At 42.3% G+C, this 27722-nt stretch overlaps 1 protein-coding gene across 3 annotated transcripts; it reads right to left on the minus strand.

Moving 5' to 3' along the window:
• Positions 1–29: 29 nt before the first annotated feature.
• On the minus strand, positions 30–26863 carry GALNT15 (polypeptide N-acetylgalactosaminyltransferase 15). Of its 3 annotated transcripts, XM_037384858.1 has the most exons (11): positions 26507–26863; positions 25754–26299; positions 20173–20339; positions 19276–19480; positions 10564–10731; positions 9873–9990; positions 8910–9104; positions 4507–4638; positions 3358–3459; positions 2347–2487; positions 30–1415 (listed from the first exon to the last, which is right to left on the minus strand). In XM_037384858.1, the coding sequence occupies exons 2-11, from the start codon at positions 26296–26298 to the stop codon at positions 1269–1271; spliced, it is 1920 nt and encodes a 639-aa protein (XP_037240755.1). In that variant the 5' UTR covers position 26299; positions 26507–26863; the 3' UTR covers positions 30–1268. The 3 variants fall into 3 exon arrangements, with proteins under 3 accessions (XP_037240755.1, XP_037240754.1, XP_037240756.1); XM_037384857.1 differs by having other exon boundaries at positions 25754–26863; XM_037384859.1 differs by lacking the exon at positions 26507–26863 and having other exon boundaries at positions 25768–25939.
• Between the last annotated feature and the right edge of the window lie 859 nt (positions 26864–27722).

A 27722-nucleotide genomic window follows, 5' to 3' on the forward strand; every position in this document is an offset into this window, starting at 1 on the left:
ATCATTGTTAGGTTTAGCTCCAAAATTGAAAGTGCCCTAACAAAACACTGATAGAAATCTGTTTTGCTAGTGTGTACTGTTAGGAGACCATTCTCTTTACCTAACAACTCTCATTCACTTCTTTGAAACACAGGAGGTCAGCAAGGATGCAGGCTCTGCAGAAGAAGTTTGTTTAGAAAATTTTGTATGCTGCTGTCTTTTGAGGCTCAGCCTGGAGACCCACAACAGCAAGAATCTAAAAGATCTTCTTGGCCAAAACTGACAGTGTGAAAGACTTACCCACTCTCACAGTGTGAAAGACTTAACGCAGGCTGCAAGCAACTGGAAGTAGGCACTGGTATTTTCTTCCTAGGTAGTCACTGTTGAAACCTGCTGTTTCCCTTCATTCGCTGTTTTCAGCCAGCACTTTTTTCTCAGGAATAACAATAAGCTCATCCCATAGCTTTCTGAGAACAAATGGATGCTACTGATACAGTCCATTTGAAAATAAACGGGGACGTTGTTACCCTTCTTTCTAGTCTAGTTCAATCTTTCATATTCCACAAAAGTTTTCTGAAGAGTTGTTCTTAAATTTCATTAAAACCAACCAAAAAAAAAAGAGTTATTAATATTTCAGTCTCATTCTTCCATCCAAATTAGACTGTGGATGAAGGGTTTAAAGAAGGTGCTGAGGACTGCTGGTATTCCAAGTCAATTGGAGCAGTTAGTGCCTAATTAAGTGCTAATTTATGCTCTGTGCAATCTCACAGAGAGTAGAAATTTAACTCGGGCTAGTTAGAAAACAAAATTTTAGCTATTACCTGTGAAAACATCTACTTTATGCATACAAAACCTACTTTGTTTTATATGAGTCGACTGCACCGTAAAACAAGGCTAAAATCTTATCCTGGTTTGGCTGGCTTCCTCTTACAGTTTCAAAAGTTTCACAAACATTTGTTTTGCTGTATCCTCAGAAGTCACAGAATATGCTAAAGACAGGCTGTCTGGCAGCCATTTTTTCATGTTTCTTTCAAAGGGCAAACTTAACTGTCTTCTGCGATAGCAGAGTTGAGAATGTGTTGATGCTCACAGTATCTTTATTCCCTGCTTCACAGATTAAATAGAAATTTTAGCTAGAGCTGAATAAACCAGGAAATGGTGGCACCTATTTGAGCCCAGCCCTGCATGCTACAGCAAACACAAACATCTTTGTTGTCCATGCAGGAAATGTATCTTAAATCCCAAACAGAACGAATGTTTCCATTACTGACACTCCAGAGACCTGTCAGTCATCTCTGACGTAGCACATGGGAACGTTCAAATTGCCAGACCTGATTTGCATTCTCGTTACATGCACACAAAACCAAGTCCTTCTCATCGTCGCTCTTTGCTGCTTCTATGCATTTGCCAGAAAGGACATGGACAATCATTCCATTCTACAAGATGAGAGAAGAAGGGAAAAAATGAACAAATTAAAAATAAGGGATTTCCAGTAAAAGCTAGGCCAAGTTTCTGAAACTTTTTACATACAATAGATCACCAGCAATGACTGGTTTTTTAAGTATTGCTCTAAACATAATGACTAGGGTTAGCTTTGAGTCCAGGGCATGGTGAGCATTTGTAATTCCTTTGGAAGGTGACAGCAGTGGTAGGCGCAGAATTCAATAAAACTCTTCTCCACCATTTGTTTCCTGTGGGTGCAGGTGGTTATCAGCATCAACTACACTACTACAGGCCACAAAACTTCCAAAGACCAGTGCTTCCTTTAGGAATCAAACCAAATTACAGTAGGAATGGTACCAGAGGACTGCAGCATTCCTGCAACTACAGTAATTACTATTTTCCTAGGCTGTCCTAATGCATCACATTTTTCAGTCTTGTAGAGGAGTTCCTGTTCTGCTGGGCGAAGTCCGCTGAATAATACTGAATACCTCTAATAGGAAGTTTCTCTTACAACGCAGGAGGAATTTTAATGTTCCTCCTGCTCCCACAGGGCTCTCATTTGGGAGAGTTCAGGATTCCCAGATCCTTCCTCTATGCAAAAGAAGTGGACAAGGATTTGCCCTGCTTTTATTTTCACACTCGCTGATTCTGATTCTATTCCTATAAGGCCAGTAAGAGAGTTAAAACAAGGACATATACATTTAGGTAGAATTCCTGTAATTTGTATTTTTAAACCAAATTTATTTCATGTAGACAGTGTAAATGGGCAAGAAGCATCCTAAATTTCCTGGGTGAAAATGGTATAGAAGTGAAACTTGCCCCTCCAATACCTCATCCCTTCCCCATACACGAATCCTGTCAATCACCCAGTGATCCCACAGCCACCATCAGCTACCTTCCCCTCACAGCAAAGCCACTACTGACCTCCTGCACATCCCAGTGCTGTTGTCTGTTGTCCGTCTCCTTTGTACAGTTTTGAGGAATAACCTTCCCGTGTCTGACATCAAAGCAAAACAGTGGAGCAGAACCAAGCCGGATTTCCTTCATGCTGTTATATTCAAAGTGCTGGAAAAGGGAGGGGTTGTTTGAACAATGATGGAAGGACGTCCCAATTAATTTTTAAATGCTAATCCAAAAAATAATTTCCTGTACATGTTTGTCAAGATTCAACCCAAACATGAGTGATGGAGACTCAACAGCCTTGACCCTGCAAAGCAGTCCCATCGTCCCCCCGCCACTAGCTAGTTCTGGCATAACTATTTATCTAAGGAAAGGCTTTGTGGACTGTAATTATATATAAAGTAAACTCTTCCTATAATAAAATTTTCTAGTTCAATAAATATTTGAACAGAAGGGTGTTTCTGACAGTGTCTGCACACACTGCAGTTAGAAATGTGCCTGCAGCTCATCCTGAGCTCAGTGTGAGCAGTAAAACTTGCTTGGGACTTGAAGTAAACATCTGCAGTAAATCTGTACTGGTTTGGCTTCTCTTAATGCGTGAACTTGCTAGTCTAATGCCAGCTTGGGAGCCAGCATGAATTTCCCTCCTGTCTTCGACTGCAGTTGAGGCACTTAACTGCAGTTTTAGGCACTAATGGGGAAACCCATCTCCATCATTCTAGGCTTGTTACATAATTTTTACTCCCAGGCTTTCTGTTCTCCAGTCGCTACCCAATATAGCAACAAAAAGGTACTTAGTGATGTCTGCTGGAGCAAAGTGTGGGTAGCTGGCCTCAGTGACACACAGAACATTGCCATTTTTCAAATGACACTCAGCTGCAGAAGAGTGGGCATTATTGCCTTAGCACATGCCTAATCTTAAACACATCAGTATTTCGACTAATGCCAACACAGCCATTTGCAGGCTGAAGTGAGCATCTGCTGGAAGGTTCCCCGGATCTGGTACAGTGCCTGTATACTTAAAATATACAGTACCTGGGTGAGACTGTCGCTGCACGGGGAGAGTTCGATAGACCCTTCTGCAATGGCTCTGCCAGGTCTGTAATCTGCACAGAAGCCAACACCAGTATTGTAAAGCTGTAAATAAAGCACAATCAGAAAGAAACAAAATATCCTTTAGCTAACTTTTTGTGATTGTATCCCTTTATGAAATATGGTTTTGCTCGTAATTTAGGCAATGTTTTTTTCTTTCAGACTAGACCTTGCATATTGATCTTGTAAACTGACCTGATATAAAAGGCAGAGTCTTACCAAAGGTCAGTGTTACCTAGTGAGTTTTGTTTAAGTTACAGATACCCACTTCTGGTTTTAACTGTTATGATAGTTAAAAGAAATCTGTCAAAAATTTTATGCTAACGGAAAACTGCACTTCAGCTGGACACTGTAGTCAGAAAAACCCCAAATATTTCAGCAGAAAAAAAGTGACAATTCCTGTGATCAACTCTCAGTTCTTACACTCTTCTCAAGCAAACTTTGATAATAAAAAACAGACAAAATAGTGAAAGGACACAGTGAAATCTGGCTACACATAGCAGAGTGTGACTTAATTAGTGGACCTTGTTGCCTTGTTGGGGGAAAATCCCTTCCAGTAAGGCTGCCTGGAATAAATTCATATCTTAGTGATGGTAATTATCACCTTGTGCATTTTTTTTTTTTTTTTTTCAAAAAAACCCAACCCCCCCCCCCAAAAAAAAACCCCCAAAGAACTGCTGTTGCTACCACTTCTGCCCTTGTGGGAAGTACAGGGCTGAAGAAATGCCTTTTTCTCTTCATGCACATGGGTCTGCACAGAGCAATCTCAGCTGCTGTTATGGCTGCCATCTGCATGAGGCAAAACAATTATTTTCCTTTACTAATGGCACCTAAAGAACCTAAAGTTAGGATCCTTTGAGCTGTGACACTGAACTGAGTCAGTGAATGTGAGAATTTGGGCCAGCTGTTTGTCTTCTCTGTCCTTTTCTTTTTCCTCCCACCCTTGTTGCATCATGTTTGGACAATAAATGTTCCAAAGAAGGAACAACCTTTTATTCTATGCTTACCGAGTACTTAGTACGTGGAAACAATACTGGGGTCTTTAAACACTACGAAACCACTAATCATTCTTTATAGTGTGTTTTCTTTTACCTTGCCAGAGAAACTTGGTGCGTCTTCAGGCTGGGAGAGTTCAGGGTACACATTTGATACAAACCACTGGAAATTTCTGCAGCCCAGCCTCTTCTGTAGCTGAAGGCGCTCACTGCAGTCTGGCTTCTCTGCCTTTATGGAGAAAGCATAGGGGCAACAAGGTTACTAGTGTATTTGTGTTAGAGATGCTAGAAGTGAAAATTAAGTCATAAACATTATTTCTACCACCTCCTCTATTCTTCATGTTACAGAGACTGATACATATTCTCTCATGAGATATGCAAAGGAGGATGACCAGCTATAGCCTTCCTCCAACTTTGTGCTAAACCAGCATTTAATCTGGCATTGTGATGGAAGTAAATGTTTCAGAAGTAGCATACACTGTGAAAATAAGGATTTCCTCTAAAAATTATTCTCATACTGCAAGATAAGTCAGACTTTGCATCCTGGTTTTGGCTGGGATAGAGTTAATTTTCTTCTTAGTAGCTGGCGCAGGGCTGTGTTTGGATCTGGTGTGAGAATGTTGATAGCACACGGATGGGTTTAGTTGTCGCTGCGTGATGTTTATACCAAGTCCAGGACTTTTTAGTTTCTCAGGCCTTTCCAGCTAGAGGGCTAGAGTGGCACAAAAAATTAGGAGGGGACATGGGGACGTCATGCTTGGTATATAAACTGGGGGGTGGGTGGGTGGCCAGGGCCTGCTGATCGCTGGTCTGGGACTGGTTGGGCATCGGTCAGCGGGTGGGGAGCAATTGTATTGCGCATCACTTGTTTTCTTTTCTCCCTTCCCTTTGGATTTCATTCCTCCCCCCCTCCCTTCCTTTTCATTGTAACTGCTATTATTATTATTGCTCTTTCATTTTTATTTAATTTCAATTATTAAATTGTTCTTATCTCAACCCTTGAGTTTTACATTCCTTTCCGATTCTCTTCCCTCCGGTTGAGGGGGCAGTGAGCGAGCGGTTGCATGGCATTTAATTACTGGCTGGAGTTAAACAACAACAGTCCTTTTGTCCCTGCTGAAACCAGGACACTTTGTCGTCTTTTTAATTAAAAAACTCAGGGCCAAGTTTGATATTTGTTGCACTGAAATCAGTGTGATTGTGTTAGATTGTCATTGAGTGTAGAATTTGCCCTGCTGATTAAAATTCAATTTCCAGGTCTTTAAAAGCCCTAATTACCCGGTTATTGGCGGCCCTCCATGATCAGAGGATGTAGGTAATAACAGAGTTTAGCCCCAAATATAGTCTTTTATTATTATCTCACAAATTATCATCTGACAGTTACTAACTCCAGTAAGCGATCGTGTGTTGTGGCTATAAAGGCATAAAACTTCTCCTATGATTTATGTGTTTTCTTGAACTATATACACACAACATCGACTCTCACCCTTCCTGGTAGCAACTCTGTCCTGAAAAAAGACAAGTGCCTTCAAGTGGGCATCTGCACTGCAGAGGACTGACAGTCTGAATATTTGAGGGTATTTAGCACTGAAGATGGCTAAACAGGGTTATGAAAACCTCTAAGCAGGTGTCTAATCCTTGAGTTTCAAAACCATGCAAAACACTTTTCTAAATCTCTCAGTGCCCAAATACTAAAAATACCTCACCACCCTTAAGACTCTCCTCTTTCTTGCCAGCAGTAGATCTCCCCCTTCATGTTCCTACTTTTTAGAAATGCAGTTTTGCATTCCAGGAAATCGGTCTGGATTCCTATGTTAGAAATTAAAATTCGTAACGTAAGCAAGCGATTGACCGTAAATAACTTTTCCTTAGATCAGCTTTTTCTCTGCATCCATAAGAAAGAAAAAAGGACTTTGTGACATGCCTGGAAAACACTGACAAGTCGAGGGCCTTGGAGATCAAGGAAGAGGTATCCGTTTCTAAAGGCAGGAATCAATCATGCCTCGTGGCACTGTTTGCCAGCCCCTGTAAACTGCACTGACAAAGCTCAACAGTTGCAATATGCTAAAGAGAACCTCATAGTTCAGTATCTGTCTTAGATTCAATAAGCTTAACATTTCAGCAATTCAGCAGCACACAAACCTTTTCCCAAGAGGTTTTCTTGGAAATGGAAATAGAGAAGTAAAACGCTTCCCCTAAAAAGAGATGTTTCTCATGAGACTCTACTTTGGCTGAAGAAGGCGATGGCAGTAAATCTCATTTTGTCATACTAGTTACAGTCTGCATATGATGCCAAATAAATGGTGTAAATAATGTAAAGACAGTCATTGTCCCTGTAAACTAATCTGAAAGGAAGCTGTGCTTGTAAATCAAGCAAACAATCCACACAAGAAGAAAAAAGAGACAGCGGCTGAAATCATAGGGAGCTGGGAAGAGCCTTATTCATCTGCATTAACGCTTATACCACAGGCACCCTGTGCAAGATGTGAGTCAGACCATAAACCGGGAAGACTTAATAAAGCAACCCATACGGGGGTCACTAGTTATTTTCTGCAGTGGGCAGTGTCGGCAGTCAAGGCTCCTGGAGATTTTTTGTAACGGCCAATGGGTGGCTCTGCTCAGCCTCCCAGTGCAATAAATCCCTGCGGGGCCCATCTGCAGCTGAGCGGCAATAATGGCATTGCTCGCTCGTGTCTCCTGAATAACATCCCGCTGCACTGACACACTGAAAAGATTGGCTGTGAAAAAAAGGAACAGAGAAAAGGGCCTTTTATGTTATGGTATGCTGGGCGCACAGATCGTAAAATTGATCATTTGAAGGAGCATCATACTTAGAAGTACTAAAAGTATTCTGGCTAGAATAAACTCTCGGGTGAAAGGGCAGGGTGCTTACAGCTAGTAAACTGTATCGTTTGTGGCTGTAGTTTTTAGTACAGAAAATCTCTTCTGAGCTGTCAAGTAAGGCTTTCAGGAAATTATTAAATGATTGAAGGACTAACTGCTCATCTGAAAAGACTTGGTCTAGTGTCCTCCTTTCAATTACATGGCTGCAACCCTTGTGAGTCAATTGACAAACTTCTGGCCAGTGAAATTCAAACCTACAACACAGACAAGGAGGGAGAAGCTTTTTTAAAAATGTGAAAATAGAATAGAAAAAGAAACATGATAGACTCTAGGATTAGCACAGCAAGCTGACTGGAGAGGCAGATACACCGGTGGAGCGTAAGGAGGTCAGACTAGGTGACAGGAGAGAAGCCACCCTGACGCACAGCCCTTTTCCTCTCCCCACACCCAGCTCCTGTTGGATCTGGCTTTCTTAGATGATGGCCAGCATTGCAATGACTGAGGCATGCGGGCCTGAAATGTAGGAGGAAAACTGAATGGGAAACAGCGCCTACCCATGCTCTGCCTAAATTTTTTAGTGCATCTTTTTCTCCTTAAAAGCATGGCATTGTTAAATGAACAAGAAGGTGAATGACATGTTTTCATTCAAAACTGCTTACAAGTTTGTCCACTGCCTTGTAGGAGAGGCTATCGTTACAAGGAAAGGTACTGGGGCCAGAGAATTCCTGAGAACTGCAGCAACATTAACAACTTAACAACGTTAACCATAGCTGCAGGACTCCGGATAAACAAACATCCACTGGTTTGTAATACACAGATAGACAGTTCCTTGACCAACGCTGATCTGCAATGGATTATACAGTGGCTTAAACAACTATGGCCGTTGTAGTAGTTGGATGGTGTGTAGTCTGCAGAGGGTTCAAGTGTGGCTGCATGCCAGGGCTACACCACACACCTGGCTACACATCTGCCTTAGCGTGCAGGCTGCTGGGAGTCCAAATCCCTGGAGGTCGGGCTGCTGTCTGTGCAATGCTTCTAATGAAAAAGTAACTTGTAAAAAGGTGGCTTTGTTGACATCTTTCTCAGCTACAGACAGTTGCTTCTGGACATCTTTCAGTTGAGGAAAAAAAAAAATCACCTTTTTTGTCACTAGACCACTCAGATATAGTCCTTTCTAGTAGGAGAGACACCACAGTTTGCCACATGTCCATGAATATTACTGAAAATCTTCATAAATCACTTGAGGAAGACCTTCACAAATGAAGAATGAATCCCCTAGAAGGCCCTTAGAGCACACAGTGCTACTAGCTTCCACTTCAGATGCACTGCAACCCTCCGTGTACTATTGGTGGAAAAATAAATTGCAGCTTGTTGGGCAAGCTGAAGAAAGAGTCATTTGGAGAAGTCGTCACACTCCAAGAGATTTTATTAACTTAAGCAAACAACTCCTAGACACAAGTTTCTCTCTTTTCTTCCTGATCTGACAGGTCTTTCACTGGAAGCTTTTATAACAAGACTATCCTCAGCACCATGCATGTTGAATGTCTGACTGCACACAGAACTGCTCCCCCCCACCTTCCTCCCACCCCCTGCCCCATTCCACCTCCTTCACCTACCTTAACACACACGCCTTCCCTCAGAAACAAACCACTTTACCTTGCTGATTAAGAAAGCCACTGTGTCCTGCTTGTAGAAATTCTCTTTAAAAGAGCCCAGCCAGGTCTCTGCTATTCGGATTTTGTTCCTCACAATGGCCTCTTCATAGGAGAAAGCATCGGGAAAGTGATTTCGATAGACATGCCCAACTCGGGAGCATGGAATAATTTCTACGGTGCCACCACAGAGCCAGGTCTGAAACACAGGTGAAAGCATAAAAAGAAATTACCTTTACATAAAAAGGACAACCTCCTTTGCTATAGACTACACCTCAGGAAATCCTGATCTGCACGTTGCTGCAAACAGCAAGAGCATTATTATGTGCTTCTTCATACACTGTTCCCCATAGATACAGAGACACGGAGAAGACACTGGGCAATCAGTCCTTTGATTTGACCCAGTATGACCATTTATATGCTTATGTTTTTCTGTGCACAAATAGCGCAGCATAGTGAAGAGACCTGGGAGCATGCCTTCTTTTGTCTGGGGCATTAAAAGACTCTATACTCTTTGTGTCTGCAATTTTCATTGCTTTTTAATATCAGTTACTCTTTGTATTCAGCAAAATCAATACAAACAATTTAATATAAATGATTCTGTATTAAAGCTACAGGTTGGCAAAGAAATAATGGTACTACCCTTTTGGTGTACGTTACATGCCAAAAAAGAAGAGGCAGCTTTCAGAAGGGGCCAAAACCAGTCACTCAAGTCCTTAGACAGCAATAGCTGGTGAAACTTCCTTCTCCCGACATAATGCTCCTAACTCACAGCAGCTGCATGTCCTTGTATAGTCCTGACAGATCACAGAGCACAGGGATAGATTTCTGCAAGAAAAGTGATTGTCTCCATACCCCAAGACGTTCTGCACTTAACTGCTTTTATAAATTGCTTCTTGCCTTTTCATTCAGGTTCCTTAAAAGCCCAATAGTTACCACAGCTTGACATTTTAATTGATGTCCTTACCCTTATAGATAGTTCCAGATTTTCTGCTCCCCATATGGTCATGTCAGAATCATAAGCTCCAGTGTTTTGGAAGTAATGTCGATCCATGGCCACCACTGCACCAGCTACCACAGGACTCCTGTGTGGAAAACACCTTCAGGTTTGTATAGGGAATTATGTGAACTGTGAAAATCCCATCATTCCCACAGAGATAGTATTGCAAAATGATTGAATGATACTCTGTATAAGCTTGAATGAATTGTTTATCTAACCAAAAAAAAGAACAACTGGAACCTAATTCTAGGATTTTCTTGGGGAAGAGAGCCAAGAGCTGAATTATCAAATAAGGCTCAGAACAGTGGGAAATGTTACATACACCCAAAATAACAGGCAAACAGATCATGATTAAAACATCTTTCTTAATTCTGTACGATCTATCTTTTGCTTTCCCTGCAAACCTATTCAGGTTGTATACTAGTTGTGTCAATGTGTGGAAAATACTTGTCATGTTCAAAGTATGACTGCAATCTAGTTAGATTGATTACTAAAGGCCAAAGAAGTTCAGTGTAAACCAAAAACCCATCCCTTCAAAAAAATGTAAACTGAGCCTATGCACATAACCCTGCCTCTCTTCTGTTAGCTGGAAGATGACCCAAACTGTACAGTTCTGCTGCTGAGCTGAGTGGAGGCATATTGGCTGATGGACTGTTACCTGATAGGGCTGATGGGAGACTGTCGTACCTTCTCTTCATGCTCTGGCACTGGTTCCCAATGGAAATTTAATTTCCAATCAAAAACACCTCGATGCAGGCCCACAGAGTGATAGTACTGAAAAGTCTTCCAGTCTATGACATCTATGACAGGGGAGACGACACTGTTTCTGAAAAAGACATTTTTCAGAAACGCTATTCAGAAAAAAAAAAATTATTTTCAAAGCCAAAGCACAAATTAAGTTCACTACTATGTTGTAAACAGTGGTTCTCCTCTCTGACACTGTCAAGCAGAAACACTCCTCTAGAAGTTGAGTGCCCTTATTTTCCCTGCTGATAGAAGCTCAGGCGCTCGGTGCATGGGAACACCGAACCTGCAGTGAGGGACCTAAAAATCAATAGTTTATTGACAACGTGTACCTTGCATTGTCATTTAAAACTATTCAGGATTTTGCTATGAGATAACCATCAGAATTCTTATAAAGCTATTTCACACAGAGGCCCCAACCTCTGATGCTATAAGCTCTGCATGGATGTGAAGTCTGTGAGACCAAAATCATGTTTTGCTATAGACTTCACCATCCTTTGATTTTCCTGTAGATCTTCCACACACTTCACGAGTTTGTCACTTCAAGTCGATAAAGAGTGCACTTATCCTTATTTTGTTCTGCTGGTTGTTTTGCAAAACCATTTATCATCAAGCTCATAAACCAGTTTGTTTGTATTTTATCACAAGCTTAAAATGCTATTGCAAATGCACTGTCATCACAGTGTGGAATCTATTTTTATGAGCCAGAATAGAGCCATTGCACCACAAGCAGCAAGCCTCCAATTCATTTCTAGCTTAAGTTAAATTTGTATTAGTCTGAGAAGAGGTATTAGACATTTCTCCATGGCAAACATTTCATAGTATTTCACAGTGTGCTTGTACATCATTTTGGAATTAACTGGTAGTTCAGAAGAGCCATCAGCGTTCCTTGTTTCCAGGTCAATGACATAATTACATCTGGAAATTTTCAGAGTATAAAGGCAATGGTATTAGGGACTGCAGGAAAAAAACCTGTTGGACAACATTGTCCATTTCTTCTCTGTTACTCAAAAAGGATAGCCTCTGGTCTCAGTGTAAGGGCTTGTCTATAGACAGACATTCCTCTGGAGAAAAATCAGTAACAATTACTAGGGAATAAAGTACACTGGAACAAATTACTCTTGTTCTAGAGTAAGAGTCTTCATACAGAAAATTATTCTGGAGTAGCTTTTTCTCTAGAAAAGGACTTCCTGTTAAAACTGTGACAGAAAAGTGAAATGGTCAATTTTGTGGCAAAATGTAGAAGGTTTTATCTTCTCTTTCAAAGATATTTATGTTGGTCAGAGATCACTCTTGAGAGAAATACACTTAAAACATAATACTATCAATGAAGAAAGGACATCAGAAGTCTCCAACACAGTGAGCTCTCTGTACTTTTCCATGGCAGACACCAGAACCCGCTGAGGAAGATGGTAGCTCTGGATGACGTTAATGTAATCTTGACATACCTTCTCTGCCTTTACAATCACTACAGTAATGCTTTTTCAGTATCAGGGTGGGGGGAAACTCCAGACTTTGTTTTATCAGAGTTGACATTTCCTGCAGAGAAGTCTAGAAGCCCATGAAGAAATGGAAACTACTGATTGTCAGTGAATTGTATGCAGAGAATAGCGTTAAAATGACTTAGTTATTCCTTTGTTTCTTAATAAGAGCAGATTGCCCTATGATGAGCTAAAGGCAGAAAGATTTAAAATAGAGAAGTGATTATACTTCTCCATTCAGGTGTAATACCAGCCTTTGTAATAGGTAATAATAGGCACTCTTAGAAACGAGTTTATAAATAGAGAAAATGTTATGGTCACCTGCAACATTTGTAGGCATATACGTTAAGGCAATGATCTGCTGTCATTCTCCCACAGGACTCAAGAAGAAATGGAAAGAAATGACACTAAAAATAATAAAGCTGATATCCTTCCCTAATTCTCTTGATGGTACCCCTGTAACACAGTTTTGTGTCCAGGACAGGAGCAACCACCGCTAACTCAAGCTAGCAGGAGCCTTTCTACTGAAAGCTGTATTTAACCTTTACTCACTAACAGCATGAAAAGGAAATGAACTGATTCTGGAAGTTACTCAAAGGTAGTGTCCTGATGGACACAAGCAGGTGGGCTTTTTTTATATGCTGGGAAAAATCCATCTAACAAGCTAAATGGATTTTATATGACTAAACTTCAAAAAAATGAAAAATTGCCGTAAAAGTAATTTCTACAGCCTGCTGCAATCTCCAGCGTACAAGTATCTCTGACAGCTCTCTGGTTAGGAGTGTGGTTGGAGTCCTGTACTTTCCACCTCAGTTTTGCTACTTGCTGAAATGCGTGCTATCTGTTGCTACTTGTTTATCCATTCTCATCCAGACAGGACTGAGGAACTAATGACCTCAGAGTAGTTTATTTTACAATTTCAGAGTCAGGAGGGAACTATCAGGAGGGTGTATTTGAGTGGAAGCCAGAGGAGGCAATGTAGACTAAACGATTCAAAAAACCTTGACCATGAAGACTAGACCACATGTGCATATCTATGATAGTTTAGACAGAGACAACGCAGACACTCAGTTATGCTCAGATATATTCTGGATCAGATGATCCAGACATTTCAGACTATCCTACATCTTCACGTCATTTCAGCCATTTAAAATCTGTACTTCTTTTGGATCCACCTTAAATTTGTTGCTGCTATAAAACTCCAAACTCCAGTGATGCTTTTAGCATCAGTGCAATCACCCACAAGAGTAAGCACCACAGAAGTAGTTCTTGTCAAAATAATTCGTTATTTTTAATGAATGATTTTGCTTTGCTTATTATTGGGCATTGATTCTTCAATGCTATTCAGGAAAAATACCTGCAGTGATGTAATGGATTCTGACGGTTTAGAGACCAAGCAATTATCCAAACTATCTGCAAATTATGACATAAAAAATTACAGTGTTTAACACAGCTGACAATAACTCACTGGATAGGTCATATTCTACCCTGGCAAATATAACAATAAACCAGAATAAAATAAAACCTAATCTCCTTTCCCACAAAATTATACAGTGCAACCTGATAACTGTGTTTTAAAGCTATTACTCTAGTAGCTTTCAGAATGCCAACATTAACAGTTTTCAAGAGTATGTTTCTAAGTGTAATGCTTTATCTTTACCTCGTACAAACTGGTGTAGCTCTACCGAAACCAATAGAAACACACCTTCTTAAAACTTTTAATCTTGGGAGTGTCTTTCTGATCTGAAATAGAGGAATCCAGTAACCTGATCTTCCGTGAAAACTGGTCAATGTCCAACTTCAATCTTAATCAAGCATTGTTTACCTACCTTTCGGTATTAATGCTTTTTTTATAAAAAAAGATCCGTTTTCTGCATATTCAGCAATAGTTTGATTTTTCTGTGGTTCTAAATGCAAATTTTCAGAAGGTGGTAATTGAAAGTTGGAAGATGTTCTTAGCTATTCTTTTTAACTGAGTAACTGGCAGACAGCAGCTGTTCAGCACTTTGAAATAAAACACACACTGGCAAACTACTACTAATTTTACTCTATGGAATCCAAGGAAAGGGAAAAACAGGAAATTCAAATACAACTAGCAGCAAGGCTTTGAACTGTTTGACTAATTTGTGAATATTTCAAATGCTTGGAACACACATGAACTACAAAAGGTCACAATTCCATGAAAAAGAGCAACTCAAGAACAATTTCCTGGTTTGGGATTTCTCAAGCAAATACAATTGCGAATGAAAAATCTTCCCATGACCCTTTACAGTCGCTGTGGACATTATGTTCTTTTCTATTTTTAGAATAAGTAACACGAGGAGAAGAAGACTTAATTAACACAACTGTTTGGAAGTTTTAGATACACTGGTTTTGGAAGTGCTTTTTATTGATTTATACTTTCTTTTGCTGGGAAGGGAACAGATTTTAGTCTCTCTAAATCACCCTTTAAATAAGGAGGAACAAAAAACCCAACCAAACAAAACCAAAACCCCAAACACAAAACCCATGAAAATTATGTATTTTCCTCAACTGGTTTCAGAGTGGATCATTCCCTGCAAAGCTCGGATAGCTAGGAAATCCAGGCAGTCCGAGTTGTCTGGCTCTGCACATAGTCAAAACTTCAGTAAGTAACTGAGAACCCAAGGTGGTTCCACAGCATGCTGCACTTTCACTGAAAGCACCTTGCTGGCTGGCTGAAGTCTTCAGGGAAATAGCAATGCAAACATTTGAAACTAGATAGGGTTAATAAGAAGACATAATGCAGTCATTATGAATGGTAAAGCTATGGCATAAAGGATTACTTAAATATCACCTTAGAGACCAACTCCAGGCTAATTTAGGGCATACGCACAGTCTCCTTGAATTGATGGACTACTCATATGCTGAGCACTAAACATATACATATATACATCAAATCTCTGCTAGGTAGAGTGCTAAAGGAATGCTTAATTTTTAAAAAAAAAAGTATATTTTGAACCTGTCTTTTGTGAAAATAGTCAAATTTGTATGTGGGGTACCAAAATCTGCAGGGGTGACCAACACCTTTTTACACTGGACAGTCAGGGCACTGTGCCATGAATCATACCTGAATCTTCATTGTTCCTACTTTTGGCAGTAATACTTGCTTTTGGCTTTAGATTCTCATCTTCAGCTTCTTTACCTCAATTTCTTTAAAATAGGTCACATACTGATCCCGCTCAACTGTGAAAGATTGTAAAGAGATAGCATATCTTCACATAATAAACCATGTAAATGCAGAACATTAATTTACTGAATTTGAAATGAGTGTTATTGATAAATGGAGAATATAAAAGGATCAGGCAAAAAGGCAAGTGCCAGGAAGAAGGCTATTCCACGTGAAGTATATGGAAGGTTTTCAAAAAAAGGACAGTAGCATGGAAATGCATGCTCATATGCTGGGGTTGTGTGGGCTCTGGATGGATAACGTCATGCTTCCCTGAGCCTGGGAGGAGGTAGATAACAGGTGGCTTATCTATATGGTAGCTCAAAATGCTGGAGTATGGGCCACTGAATAGTGGAGAATCAGATTAAAAGAGATGAAGGAGCTGTTCAACTTTGGTGCAAAATATTTCCCTTCTCTCTAGTGTTTTACCATAAAACCTGAACTACACAGAAATTTTCCAGACAGACAGAGTAACTCTTTTCTACTCCTGTATCTACAAGCAGAGGCTCCCGTTCACCCCTGAATGGGAGTTAACAACAGATGAGATACCTTTCCACTGCTATGGTCATTTCTTATTCTGTTTAACAGCATTTTCACTAAAGATTAGTGACCTAGAATCATGGTGCTAAGTAGAGGCACTTTGAATTTCAGAAACTAGATAGGCTTATTTTAATATCTTTCCTAACATAATATTTGAGTGGTATAGGCATGTACCAGCATAGAGGGAAACAGCCTTTCCAGAGCCGGGGAAAGGTCCTAAAGGCAAGCTACCCCTTCGCAAGCCATCCCTCTGCCACAGGTATGGTGCCCATGCCTTTTTTAAATAATCATTTAGTTAAAGGATTATTTTGCTTTCACATAGTGTTCTCAGGAACCACACTCTGGATCTTCTTTAAAAAAAATCATCCTGCTTCAGCATGATGGTCACTGGTTTTTGGTTGAAGGAACACTCTTTTCAGAAAGGTTTCATGGCACACTACATTATATACCCCCTGTGCCTTTCCCTGCCTTTGGACTGAATACAGTATCAGCTGTCTCCTGGAAAAGGAAAACCCCTCAAAAGACAACCATAATAATGGCACAGCTGCATTACTATGCACCATGCTACTCACCTGGAATTAGCTGGAACGCAAACAGTTGTCAAATAAAATGATCTGTATGGCATTTCATCTAGTTTTCTAATGTTGTCCAGGTACCTATGGTATTCATCCTTGAATAATAAAAATGTCAAGGGATGCTTTACAAACCATTGAACCATTCTCCAGGTCAGGGGTCCTCAAACTATGGCCCGCGGGCCGGATACGACCCCGCAGGGTCCTCAATCCGGCCCCCGGTATTTACAGAACCCCCCTGCCCCCCCGCCGGGGGTTGCGGGGGGAAACCAAGCAGCTGCAGATGACTGCCTGCCACTGCATCCGCGCACCGGCCCCCTGGTTAAAAAGTTTGAGGAGCCCTGCGTCTAGGCTATATCCTAAGCTGATGCACAGCTTCCCAGTCAATTTGTTAGGTATGGTTCACAGAACTAGTCCCAGTCAAAATGCCCATAAATGCATGTGTAATGATTTTAGAAAGACTTAATACTTTTTTGGAAAATAATTTGGATTGGGTTAGCGAATAAAACCATCACATAGGGAAATGAAATGTCACCACCCAGAGCAAGTCAAATATTTCCATACCTGTAAAATCAGGATAGTTTTCCTCATGTTTGTCCTGTCTGTCATTACCTCAGGCTACAAAGAACTGGGGGTATCTTCCCTTTTGTGCATTTGTGCAACTCACTGTGAGGTCTCAGTTTGGGCAAGGATCTCTCAGCATCGCTCTATGACAACAGGTCACAATAATAGTGGCAGATCTGATCAGTAGTCTAGAAAATTAGACTTAATCACAATTTGCAAAGTTAAAATCTCCCTCCAGTTCTGTTAAGCTCCTGCAAAGCTTTGAGCTTTGGGAAGGCTGTATTTTCCCTGGCCAGCAAACAACTCGTTTGCTCACTCTAGGTGATAAAGTGCTTTCCCATTCTGCCTCTCCAGCAAAAGTGCATGAGTTGCAGTTTGATTTCACCAGTCACTGTAAGCTTTTTTTTCACTGTACTTTCCTCATTTGGGTAGTCTCAGGGCGTATTATTCAGTCTAACAGCTCCTTGACTGCTAAATGAATCCAAGTTGACTATGCTAATGCTTTACATTTCCATAGTGATCTCCACGCAAGCATTACAAGCAATTTAGGAAAATCATGTTTTAACTTCCTTATCAGGTCAGCGTTATTATCACCATTCTTCAGCTAGGGAAAAATAGGCAGCGAGGGAAAGTGATTGCCAGATGCTTTAAAGCATGTCTTCCCTGTGCACTGAAGAATGGCACAGGTTCTCCACACTAGCAGTGACAAAGCTTCCAGGGTCAGACACCGCGACTGATGCGGTGTATAGAAAAGGTTGGCTTAGCCCATACAAATATCCAAATGCTCTTCCACCTTTGCTCCATTAATCCAATTAGCCATTAGCTAACTCCGTGTTAAATGTCTGCCCTCCTGGAGGAATGAATAAGCATAGGGGCCCTATGGAGTAAGAGAATCCCTTTCTCACCCTCTGGTGACAGGGCTACAGAAATCTCAGAGTGATAGTAGACTCTGTGGCTTTGCATTCCCTCAGCATGGATAATTTTTGACAGTGAAGCACTACGCTTGTGGTGGAGTCATAACTTATTTCTTGCCATTGTAATTCTCCCTTCACTACAGCTCTCCTCTGAGACTTTTTGTAATTCTTTAAATTTCAGCAATACAGCCTTGAATAAGGACTGGACAATTGATACACATAGGAGTTTTGCATGGACATCAACAATAGACTAGCTCAAGGAAGAAGAATCATAAAGTATATTCATTATAAACCATCCAATAAGTCAGCAGACAAAAAATAATCTGCTTTTGCAAGGTGGACCTTTTAGAAGAGAATAGTTCTGACATCCTAAGGCAGCATTACTTTTGCTCTCAGTATTTTTAATGTTTTCATCCAAATGATGTAATGATTTTTTAAAACTCACATTAATTCTCTTATAAGCAAACATAATCAGGCATAAAAGCATCTCGTTCCAGTGCCTGTGCCTGGGAACAGTCTTTGAAGGTTTTTAGTATGACTATTCAACAGTCTGGTAAGGGTTTTAAAGATTCTTTTTTTTCTTTTGCCCCCTCTAGCAATTTATTTTTTCCCAAGTGGCTTATGGGTAATGATAGACAATGCACAAATTTTTCTTTCAGAAAAGTCCCTTTAGTAAAGGATTCACTGCCACGTAATTCTTGAAACATATGCAGTGATTTAATCTCTTATAAGTGCTTGGGGACTGCATAGATGAGCTCAGCTGTACATTAGAGAGTGGGCCCAAGCACCAACCTAAAAATGAAAGACTCAGAAAAGATGAATCTGTATCTTCCTCTGTTAATCTGGTGTCAGTGAAAGCGATTAGCTAGAACTGTTTAGGCTGCCCAGAAAGTCTATTTTTTTCTGTGGAACAGATGGTACAGGTGACATTGGTAGGTAGCCAAACTGGCTCAGGAAGACAAAGCATTTTATCCTTGGCTTCATCACTGAAACAGCTAAAAAGTAAAAATAATGGAGCCTTGCAGCAGTTTCTCCGATGGATGTTTGCCAATTTGCAAACAGCTTGAGACTGCAACCTTTTTAATTCAGACCACCAGGAAGCCTTCTTATAGTTCTAACTGGATACAAACTCTTGACAGTTCGCTTATACTGGGTGTGAAGTGAGGGTTATCTGTTGTGTGACCTATCCTGCTTCCCACATACCAGTGACGCAGGTGGTGGTAAGCTAGAAAAGAAAAGCAATGTGACCAGAACGAAGAAGGTAACCAAGAGAAGATTAAAAAAATACCCAAATCTTTACAAGTACATGACTTTCAGCAGAAATTAGCACATGCAGGGAGGTCAGAGGTGACCAGAGGGGATATTTACCGGTTGCTGGACAGCCTGGCTAGGAGGGGTTCCAACCAGCCCTTCTGACACTCGCAGTGTGAATCCATGAAGATAAGCACATCTCCAGTTGCCCGTGCAGCTCCTAACATCCGACCTCGGATGACTCCAAGCCTCTTGTTGCTCCGTATGAGTTTCACACCATCCAGCTTAGAGATGTATTCACTCAGAGCTGACTTCAGGGGCCCTGTCAGAAAGAGAATGCTCACCGAAATGCTTTAGATTTTATTCAAGCTGTTATAGAAAAGCAACAGGTAGTAGAAGATGCTACTTCTTGCTGGTAAAATGTTTTGGGGGCATTTGTTTTACATGACCGTGTAGGCCATGTTCCAAATATTCCCACAGCAGCATAATGTCAGAGAAGCAGAAAACCATGGAAACTGAGATTCACTAGATGTGAAGTTATTCCTGTGGGAAATTTAATAGCCTCCTCTCCTGGTTTCAGTAAAAGGTAGGTGCTCTCATGATCTCATAAAAGGCGCAGATCAGAGTGTGATACTACAGGTGTTTGGCTTTTCCAAGTGCTTCAGATTACTTTAGCAATGTGGAGTTTTCCACTCTATGCTTCAGCCAAAGTCCAAGTCTGGAAATTATTACAGCAGACCTGGTCCAGTGGGAAGGCTAAAATTTGCATACTGTGATCTTATTTTAAAGTAAGAAAGTTCAGAGTGGTTGGAAATGATGGGAAAAAAAGAAACATATTTCAAAGTTGAAAGGCTAAGCTGAATTCTAGGGATGGCAGCCAGCTCAGGGCTCCAGTTAGCTCTCTTCCTGAGGGTCCTCTATGCCTTCTGCTCTCCTCACGCACTTCTTGGAGGAGGACAGTTTCTTCCCTGAAGTTTTGGAAAAAAAGAGCTCATACAGAGAAGCAGGGACTACCTTGCTGGCTGAGATCATCAACTAGGATGATATCCTTGAGGGAGGCCTTTGGGGCTGTGTCCATAATGCTGTGCACAGTTCTCAGCAGAGTAGACCAGGCTTCGTCATGGAAACAGATGATGACACTAGCAGTAGGCAGACTGGAATCGTATTCTTGCTGTAGGCACCTGCATGGGATCAAATGAGGGAGACAGTGGATACACTGGTACAACTGGCTACTTCTTTGTCAGAGCAAAGTGGTAAACTACACCTAAGCCTTCAGGGATGGAAAGCAGTTTAAGATCTCAGCTTACTTCTGATGAAGAAAAGGAAGTATTAAGGTGTCCAAGACTGGAATACAAAGTGAAAATATGAGAACTACACTGTAAAAAATAAAATACAAAAAGAGGAAAGTTTTGCTGGAATACTCTCCTCTGCTCTGGCTGCCTCAAAACACAGAGCTCAAACAGCAATGATCCAGAAGGCAAAGAAAAACTGAAAAGACAATTAGACAAACCGGAAAGGGGGATAAAGCAGGTCGGTCAGTCTCCACCAATTTCCACATTTTCTCAAGTAACAGAGAAAACAACAAACTGAAATGAAACCTTTAAGACTAACAAGTACAATAACTCATCTGCACAACAGATGAGTATACTTGTGCACTACCTGACCAGGATCCTAGTGAATGAAGCCAACATCTCAGTCCTGAGAAATGGATCCTTACATGGGCAATGAAAATAAATATAGATACGTTTAAGAAAGTAAATGTATTATCCCTGTAAAGTTTGCACAGGTTGCTTTTTCCGAAGAAAAAGAATCACTGATGAACGAGGCTCCCAGATTCACTCTGTGCCATTTTCTGCCTCTTAGTTTTTAACTCCAGGTACTGACACAATTTACTAAAAGACACTTGGCTGCCTGGGTCACTGTATGGCATTCCTAGAGATGCTCTATAGTGATGACTGGGGCCCATTGCTCCTCAGTCTTCTATGGGGCCAAGATTTCACCCATGACATTGAAATAACTTCCACCAAAATTATTTTGAATCGGAAGTTGCTTTGACAACTCAAGCATTTATGAATGAAGAACACTTCCTATTCATCCTCACAGAAACCATGTATGAAAACTACAAACGCTGGTCAAACAATGCCCATTTCATAAATGTCAGTAAAGGATCTACAAATTGCATTCACAACAAAAAGTGTTTTCTGATATACCAGTCTTGGTTCAGAGACACAGGACCCACTATACTACTGGCCTGAGGATGCACATTTTCCAGAAAATGCCTTCAAATGCCCACTGCAGAGATGCAATGACAGTGCCTATATATCTCCTTTGCTTATATTAGAAAACACATTTTAAAATATTTTTATTTCCTGAGTAGCAATCGTTCAGTTTCCTAACTCATTTAATTTCTAGTAGCACGAACCTCTTCAAAGAATTACAGAATTGGCTGAATGTGGCCCATTGTTATTTCAGCATTTTTGTATTGTCAAGCGAACTGTCATACAGAGTTTACAGTGGTTGTTAAACAACTAGCTACTCAGCAGAGTCTCATGTAAATCATATCTTCTTAACATTGCTATGTTTATTACCATTTTACGTAGTGCTTCTATTCATGGACTGAGGCCCTATGATGCCAGACATTATCCAGACACAAAGCTGTTTATCATTTAAGAGAATAAAAAGTCTGAATGATTTAATAGCAAATACAAATAAACGAGTAACATAGATACACTTCTAGGAATACACATTTTAAATGAGCACAATTATAATAATTTAATATAGTTTATCATATTTCACATTAATATCTTTTTGTATAGAGGGGCAAATTTTCTCGATTTTTACACTGTAATGAATCTATGTTGTGCTTGGTTTACTAATTTTCTTTAATCAACAATGCTGTTACTTCACAATTTCACATGGGATAATTATTTCCATTTTCAGCAGGATGAAGAAAAGGACACCCTCATACCTTGGCAGTGTTTGTATTTTCAGGCAGGAGAACCTAGATGTAAATAAGTAAAGATTTGATGCAGTACTTTTACTACCAGGCAGCTTCCAACCAGGAACATTTAGTACAGCTATAAGTACCTATATTTTGCACCATAATACTACAATGCCTCATTGCTAGTACTGTAGTTATAGCAAGAAAATAAGGCTGTTGTGGAATCTTAATTGGAAAAGAATTGAAAATAACTGTACTTGAATACATAACCTAGGTGGCAAGTGTTTAGTTGCCATGGAGATTGGCAAAGGCTTGCAATATAGATAACTAATCTTCAGAAAAATGCAAAAAGGCACTGGTATACAGAAATACCTTCCCTGTAATCTGGAGCAGTTTGATAGACTGTCCATCATAAATTGGCATTTCGAGAAGTCAGGGCTGACTGATATGAGCATAGTGATTTAACCCAATTTGTGAAAAATAAGGAATTGTCACATGCAGCAATGAACAGGAGAGCAATTCTGCCACGGCAAAAGCACTGCAGATAGGGACTCCCACTCACCTTCAGGGAAATGTCTCTGAGATTCAGCTCCCAACAGCACTCAAGTGGAAGCTACACTTTAAAAATGAAATTTAAAACCTTTTTAGATACATTGCTAGTTTCTGTTTGCCTGGATATGTTTGACACTCAAGCCAAATAGCAGAAAACAGATCTTTTTTGGGGCAGAACGTCCATCATAAAAATCACAATGGAAGGCTTGATTTGGCTCCTCTGTCCCAGGTGGGTGTCAACAGCAGCTGGACCAACTGATAGCAGCAGAAAGCACTCAGAGATGATGGTAACTCAGAGGATGAGCCTTAGTGTGGAAGAACAACTTTCTAATACAACTGGACAAGTTATTAGGCTTTTTCACCCAGAAACCCTGGCTGCGTCAAAACTGGTGCTCAAAGTAAATGGGGCAAAACAAGATACCCGATTCATCTGTCAGGATATGTTTTACTGTGAGATCAGTAGGAGTGCTGGAAGAGACTGTTTTAGGCATCTACTTTCTGAAAAGTAGCATACAGCATTCACCTGGAAAGACACGCAAAGAGATGTGAGTTATGTTAGAAGATAGGGTTGTGTGAGAGAGGTCTAAAGTATCACTTTCCAGGTGAGGAAGTTGGGTTCTGGGCTGTCAAGCCACTGCACAGCCTGTAGGCTCTGGTGTATTTCCAGCAGAGCTCTGTACTCTTCACACAGGAAGAAACTTTATTTATGCTGCTCATTGCTCCAATGCAAAACACAAAAGACCTTGTACATCTGATTTTCTAAGGAAGAGCAGCTAAGTATATCTTATGCCATTTACATTACACCTTACACACTGGTTTAAGAGTAAACATGAAGTATGCAAGTATGAAGTTTGCCCAGCCTTATTTTAAAGTACCTGGAAGTGCTTCATGATTAGCTTCAAGCTAGGCATAGCTTCTGGTGTGAAGGATTTGCCATCTAACTTCAAGTGAAATGAGAGAGACCGAGTCCATGGACCTAACTCACTGAAATGCCTCTAAGTGGCTGGGTTCTTTCTAACTAAATAATAACAGACATTATTAGGAACAACATAATTCAAACAGAATAGAGTAATAGACAATCCGCTTCATTACTGCTTCACTCTCGTTTTCCACTGCTATAAAACTGGACTGACATAATTGTGAGCTAGGCCCCCAGAGTAAATTACACCTAAAAAATATCACTGTGGTTTGTGTGTTGTGCCATAAAGGACAGGACTGTCTTAGAGGCAGACCTCTGCTGCAGGTTTATGATCTGGATTTAGGCCTGAACAAACATGAAGCCTCAGATGTTCAGATCTGTGGTTTCAATCTGGACTCTGTAAGCTGTGGTGTTGATAGCTCTTCAGGCTCTAACTAGTCAGACAGGAAAACCCATCCAAGAGCTCTGAGCCCATGGCTTAAACCTTACAGAGATCAGTATTAACTAAACCTGTGCCTTGTTGGATGGCCCCTCAGCTGCCAAAGTAGAAATGTTTTTTGGCTCACATCACAGGCTGTAAACCAGGGTCATCACTCCTCCTTTAACATTACACAGTTCAAAGAGGTGCCAGTGGAGCATGGCGAAAAATAACTGAAATGGTATCAGCATTTCATCATTCAATGCAATTACCCAAATTAACACTGAACCTAGCCAGCAAGCATAAAAAACAGTTTCATTTCTCCTTCCTTAAGATTGTCCCCTTAAATAAGAGCCACCAGCTGCCTTTAAACACGTGAAAATGACCCTTAGAAAAAAAAATGGGGTTTATATGTATGTACATATCCTATGTCTGTTACTTAAAATGTTTTCTGGTGCATCTTCCCACTGCGTCCTGGGGGGAAAGCCACAACAGGTTTTGTTGCAGGAGGCAAGAAAAAACCACCCAGCCACCACCCTTTCCCTCTCCCCTGGCCAGGGGAGCAGATACACCTCAGCCCCTCTTTAAGAAGAGTCACGAATGGCCCCTCTGGGGCTGCTGGAGTAACTGACTCCCAAGTCTCCAGGCTTCAAATGCAACACATGGGGCTTCAAATATAACGTGTGGGGCTTCAAACGCAGCACATGCTCCACGTGGCCGTAAGGCCTGCCTGCTGCCAGCTACCTTGGTGTTGGCAGATCTGCTCAGGCACACCGATATCCACCAGCCTCCCTCACAGGAGTTTCCTTTCAGTGTTTGTCGTGCCACTCGTACTAAAAAAGCTGAAAGCCCCGAACTCCTGTATTCAAGCAATGCAGTGCGTGTGGCAAACTCGGCAGGCCCAGCACGAGGCGCACCGTGAGGAGACGGCTGGGGCCTTGCGGCGGGAAGCGGCGGGGCGGCCCCTCACGCAGCTCCGCGTCCCCTGGCGGCAGAGCGGGCCCGGGGCAGGCCCAGCGGGCGGGAGGCCGGGGCCGAGGCCCGGCCGGGCCGGACAGACCGCCCCCGACCCTGCGGGACCTCGGCACCCAGCGCAGCGCCGTGCGGGTTCCCTTCCCCGCCCCAGAAAACACACAGCCAGCCGGCGGGGAACGGCGGGGCCCGGGCACACGGAGCATTCCCCCGCCGCCCCTCAGCACCTGCAGCGGCGGAGGCACCCCGCCCGCGGGCGCCGACAGGGGGCGCTGCCGCCCGCCGCGTTGCCGTGGTGACGGGCCGGGCCGGGCCGCCGTGTCGCGGCGAGAGGCGGGCGGGGGTCGCAGGTAACGGCACACCGCAGCGGCCTGCTGGGGCGCGGTACGCGCGTTCGTCCTCCCCTTTCTGACCCGGCGCCCCCTGCAAGTCGTAGCTGCCTCCCCCCGCCGCCCCCTTCGCTGTTGCCAGCAGTCGGCTCCTGAGGGCTTGACCCAGCGGCGGTGTGCCGGTGCCTGCGCCGCGGGCTCGGGCTGCTGCGGCCCGGGGAGGGGCGGCCGGGCAGCCCGCGGGGGGCTCGGGGTCCCGCCGGCGGCGGGGTCGGGGCGGCCGGGAGCGTACCCGGCTCTGAGGAACGGGGGGCTGTTCCTCAGCGAAGCGTGGGGAAAAACGTTATCTCGAACGGGAGCGGCGAGGCTGGCAGGGAAGGCGCGGGGCTCAGAGCAGGAGGGGCTCACGGCGGCGGGGAAAGAGGCGATTTTCTCCCAGAAATTAAATAGGCTGTTTTACTTACAACGGGTGTCGTACCTCAGGCAGCTCCCTGCGCAGAGAGATCCGCTCGCTAAGCGCTTCGTCAAAGCCATGGGTGTCCAGGCCGGGCGGGTGCCCCCCCGCCGCAGCCCCGTCCCCAGGCTGCAGGGGCAGGGACAGGAGCTGGGGCTCGGGGTCCCCCTCTGCCTTGCCCCCCGGCCGCCGGCCCTGCTGCCGCACCACCCGATAGCCCTTCCTGGCCTTGCTGTGGTTCCTCCTGCCGGCGGGCGACACGACGGCGGCGATCAGCTCGTCCTCCCGCAGGGAGATGAAAGGGGATAGCCCGTCCAAAGGGTAGTACTGCTGGCTCTCCTCCGGGGTCTCCAGCATCTCCTGGGGCTCCGCAAAGTCCATCTGGTACCCTTCCCGGGGGCTGAACTCCACGGGCTGGAAAGTCCCGTCCTTGCTCTGGGTGCTGGGTGGTGGAGTCAGCATTGTAACCATCAGTAGCAAAAAGCCCAGCATCAACAACAACAAGAGAAACTGCAGCTTACGTGATCCATATCTGCACTTCTTCCTCAAGAACATGCTGTTGGAGACAAAATGATACAGATGGTCATGTTAAATATCACTTGGATCTTCCACAGACTCCAGTCCTCGGGTTGCAGCAAAACCCTGTTTTTCACTATCTGCCAAGAGGATTTTTTTTACTCCCCTCAAATTTCACTGATGCCGTTTCATGCTTTCCTCTCTATTTACAGATAAAATATAACATTCCTATTAATATTGCACTTACTGTAGTAAAACATAGCATGGATCCAGTGAGAGAAAGTAGATCCTCTGTTATACAGAGTCGCAGCTTAGTTAGGAAAGCGCATATTCAGCTGATGAAAAGAGTAACTGAAGTTTTGATTTTTTTCCTTTTCAAAGTAAAAAGAAATTCCATTTCTTATAGTTTCCTTTCAGAGTAGATCTTGCTTCTTCAAAGTTTCCAGTTGCTGCCTGGATTGAAGTGCCTTATCTCTGAAAGCAGATCTGACAGCTCTCCCCCGCTCAGAGGCTTCAAGTTAACTGCGATCAACAGATGAGAACTAGTCGGTCCCTGACTTTCTTTCACACATAACTACGGCACTCAGTCAGGAAGCACTTTGCCAGACATAATACAGAGCAGTGTGTGCGTCTTTCTCTTGGTCCTAATGCCCTCACTGTTCTTGTCCTGTCAAATCAAAACTTTGCAAAAGCTGTAAGAGGTGAAATATAAGCAGCAAAACATTGCATTAGAAAAGAAATCAAGGCACACCGTGAATCGCTCTACTTCTGAATAGCCATATTAAGCTAAGAATGCTCAGAGCAAGAAGCAAGAATTTTATAAACTGAGTAAAAGATGGAATGCACATGGTTTATTTAAGGTTAGATTTATTCATATAGTAATGTGCTAGCTGGAGTATATGAGTATATTTCATATTCAATAAATATTTACAGCTGTAAGGATTTTAACACTGACATAAGGATGCCAGATTATCACCTGGCAGACTGAAGCTGTCTGCTTATCCATAAGTTTGGTACTGCAGGGCAAGCAACACTTCAAGTTTTCATTAGTCCACGAATAACACGTAGAAAACTTGAGCTGGAACAACAACTACTGACACTAAACAAAACCGACAACTTCTATGATTCAAAGAGGAGCTCAGACTCTGTGGTCTGTTTGCTAATATTGCTGGCATGGATGCTAGTGGGACTGTGGCATTTTTGCTGCAAGACAGATGCTCGTGCAATGGGAAAAGGGGTGAGGCAGTCCATGTGCCTTGGTCTGATGGAAATCAGGTATGGATGTAATTCAGGTGTTATCAACTCTTTTGATGCTGGGGGCTTGGAATGCGGATTTTCACATATCTTGTGATATTCGATTAGCAGAAAGCTCCAGCTCAAGGAAGCATGTGATTGCTTCCATGTTCACCTTTTGTTAGAAAATGCATTTCTAGGCATTATAGGTAAAAGAAAATCCTGAAGGC

The sequence above is a fragment of the Falco rusticolus genome, chromosome 4, assembly GCF_015220075.1.
Source record: "Falco rusticolus isolate bFalRus1 chromosome 4, bFalRus1.pri, whole genome shotgun sequence".
NCBI classification, from domain to species: Eukaryota; Metazoa; Chordata; class Aves; order Falconiformes; family Falconidae; genus Falco; species Falco rusticolus.

Bases quoted from the DNA above. Each gene is read 5' to 3' on its own strand.
- GALNT15 (XM_037384858.1), bottom strand. From the start codon at position 26,298: ATGTTCTTGAGGAAGAAGTGCAGATATGGATCACGTAAGCTGCAGTTT. The intron at 4,639-8,909 runs GTAAAGTGGTTT...TTCTCCATAAAG, and splicing joins TGGCTTTCTTAATCAGCAAG to GCAGAGAAGCCAGACTGCAG. The intron at 2,488-3,357 runs GTACTGTATATT...TCCCTTTTCCAG, and splicing joins GCAGCGACAGTCTCACCCAG to CACTTTGAATATAACAGCAT.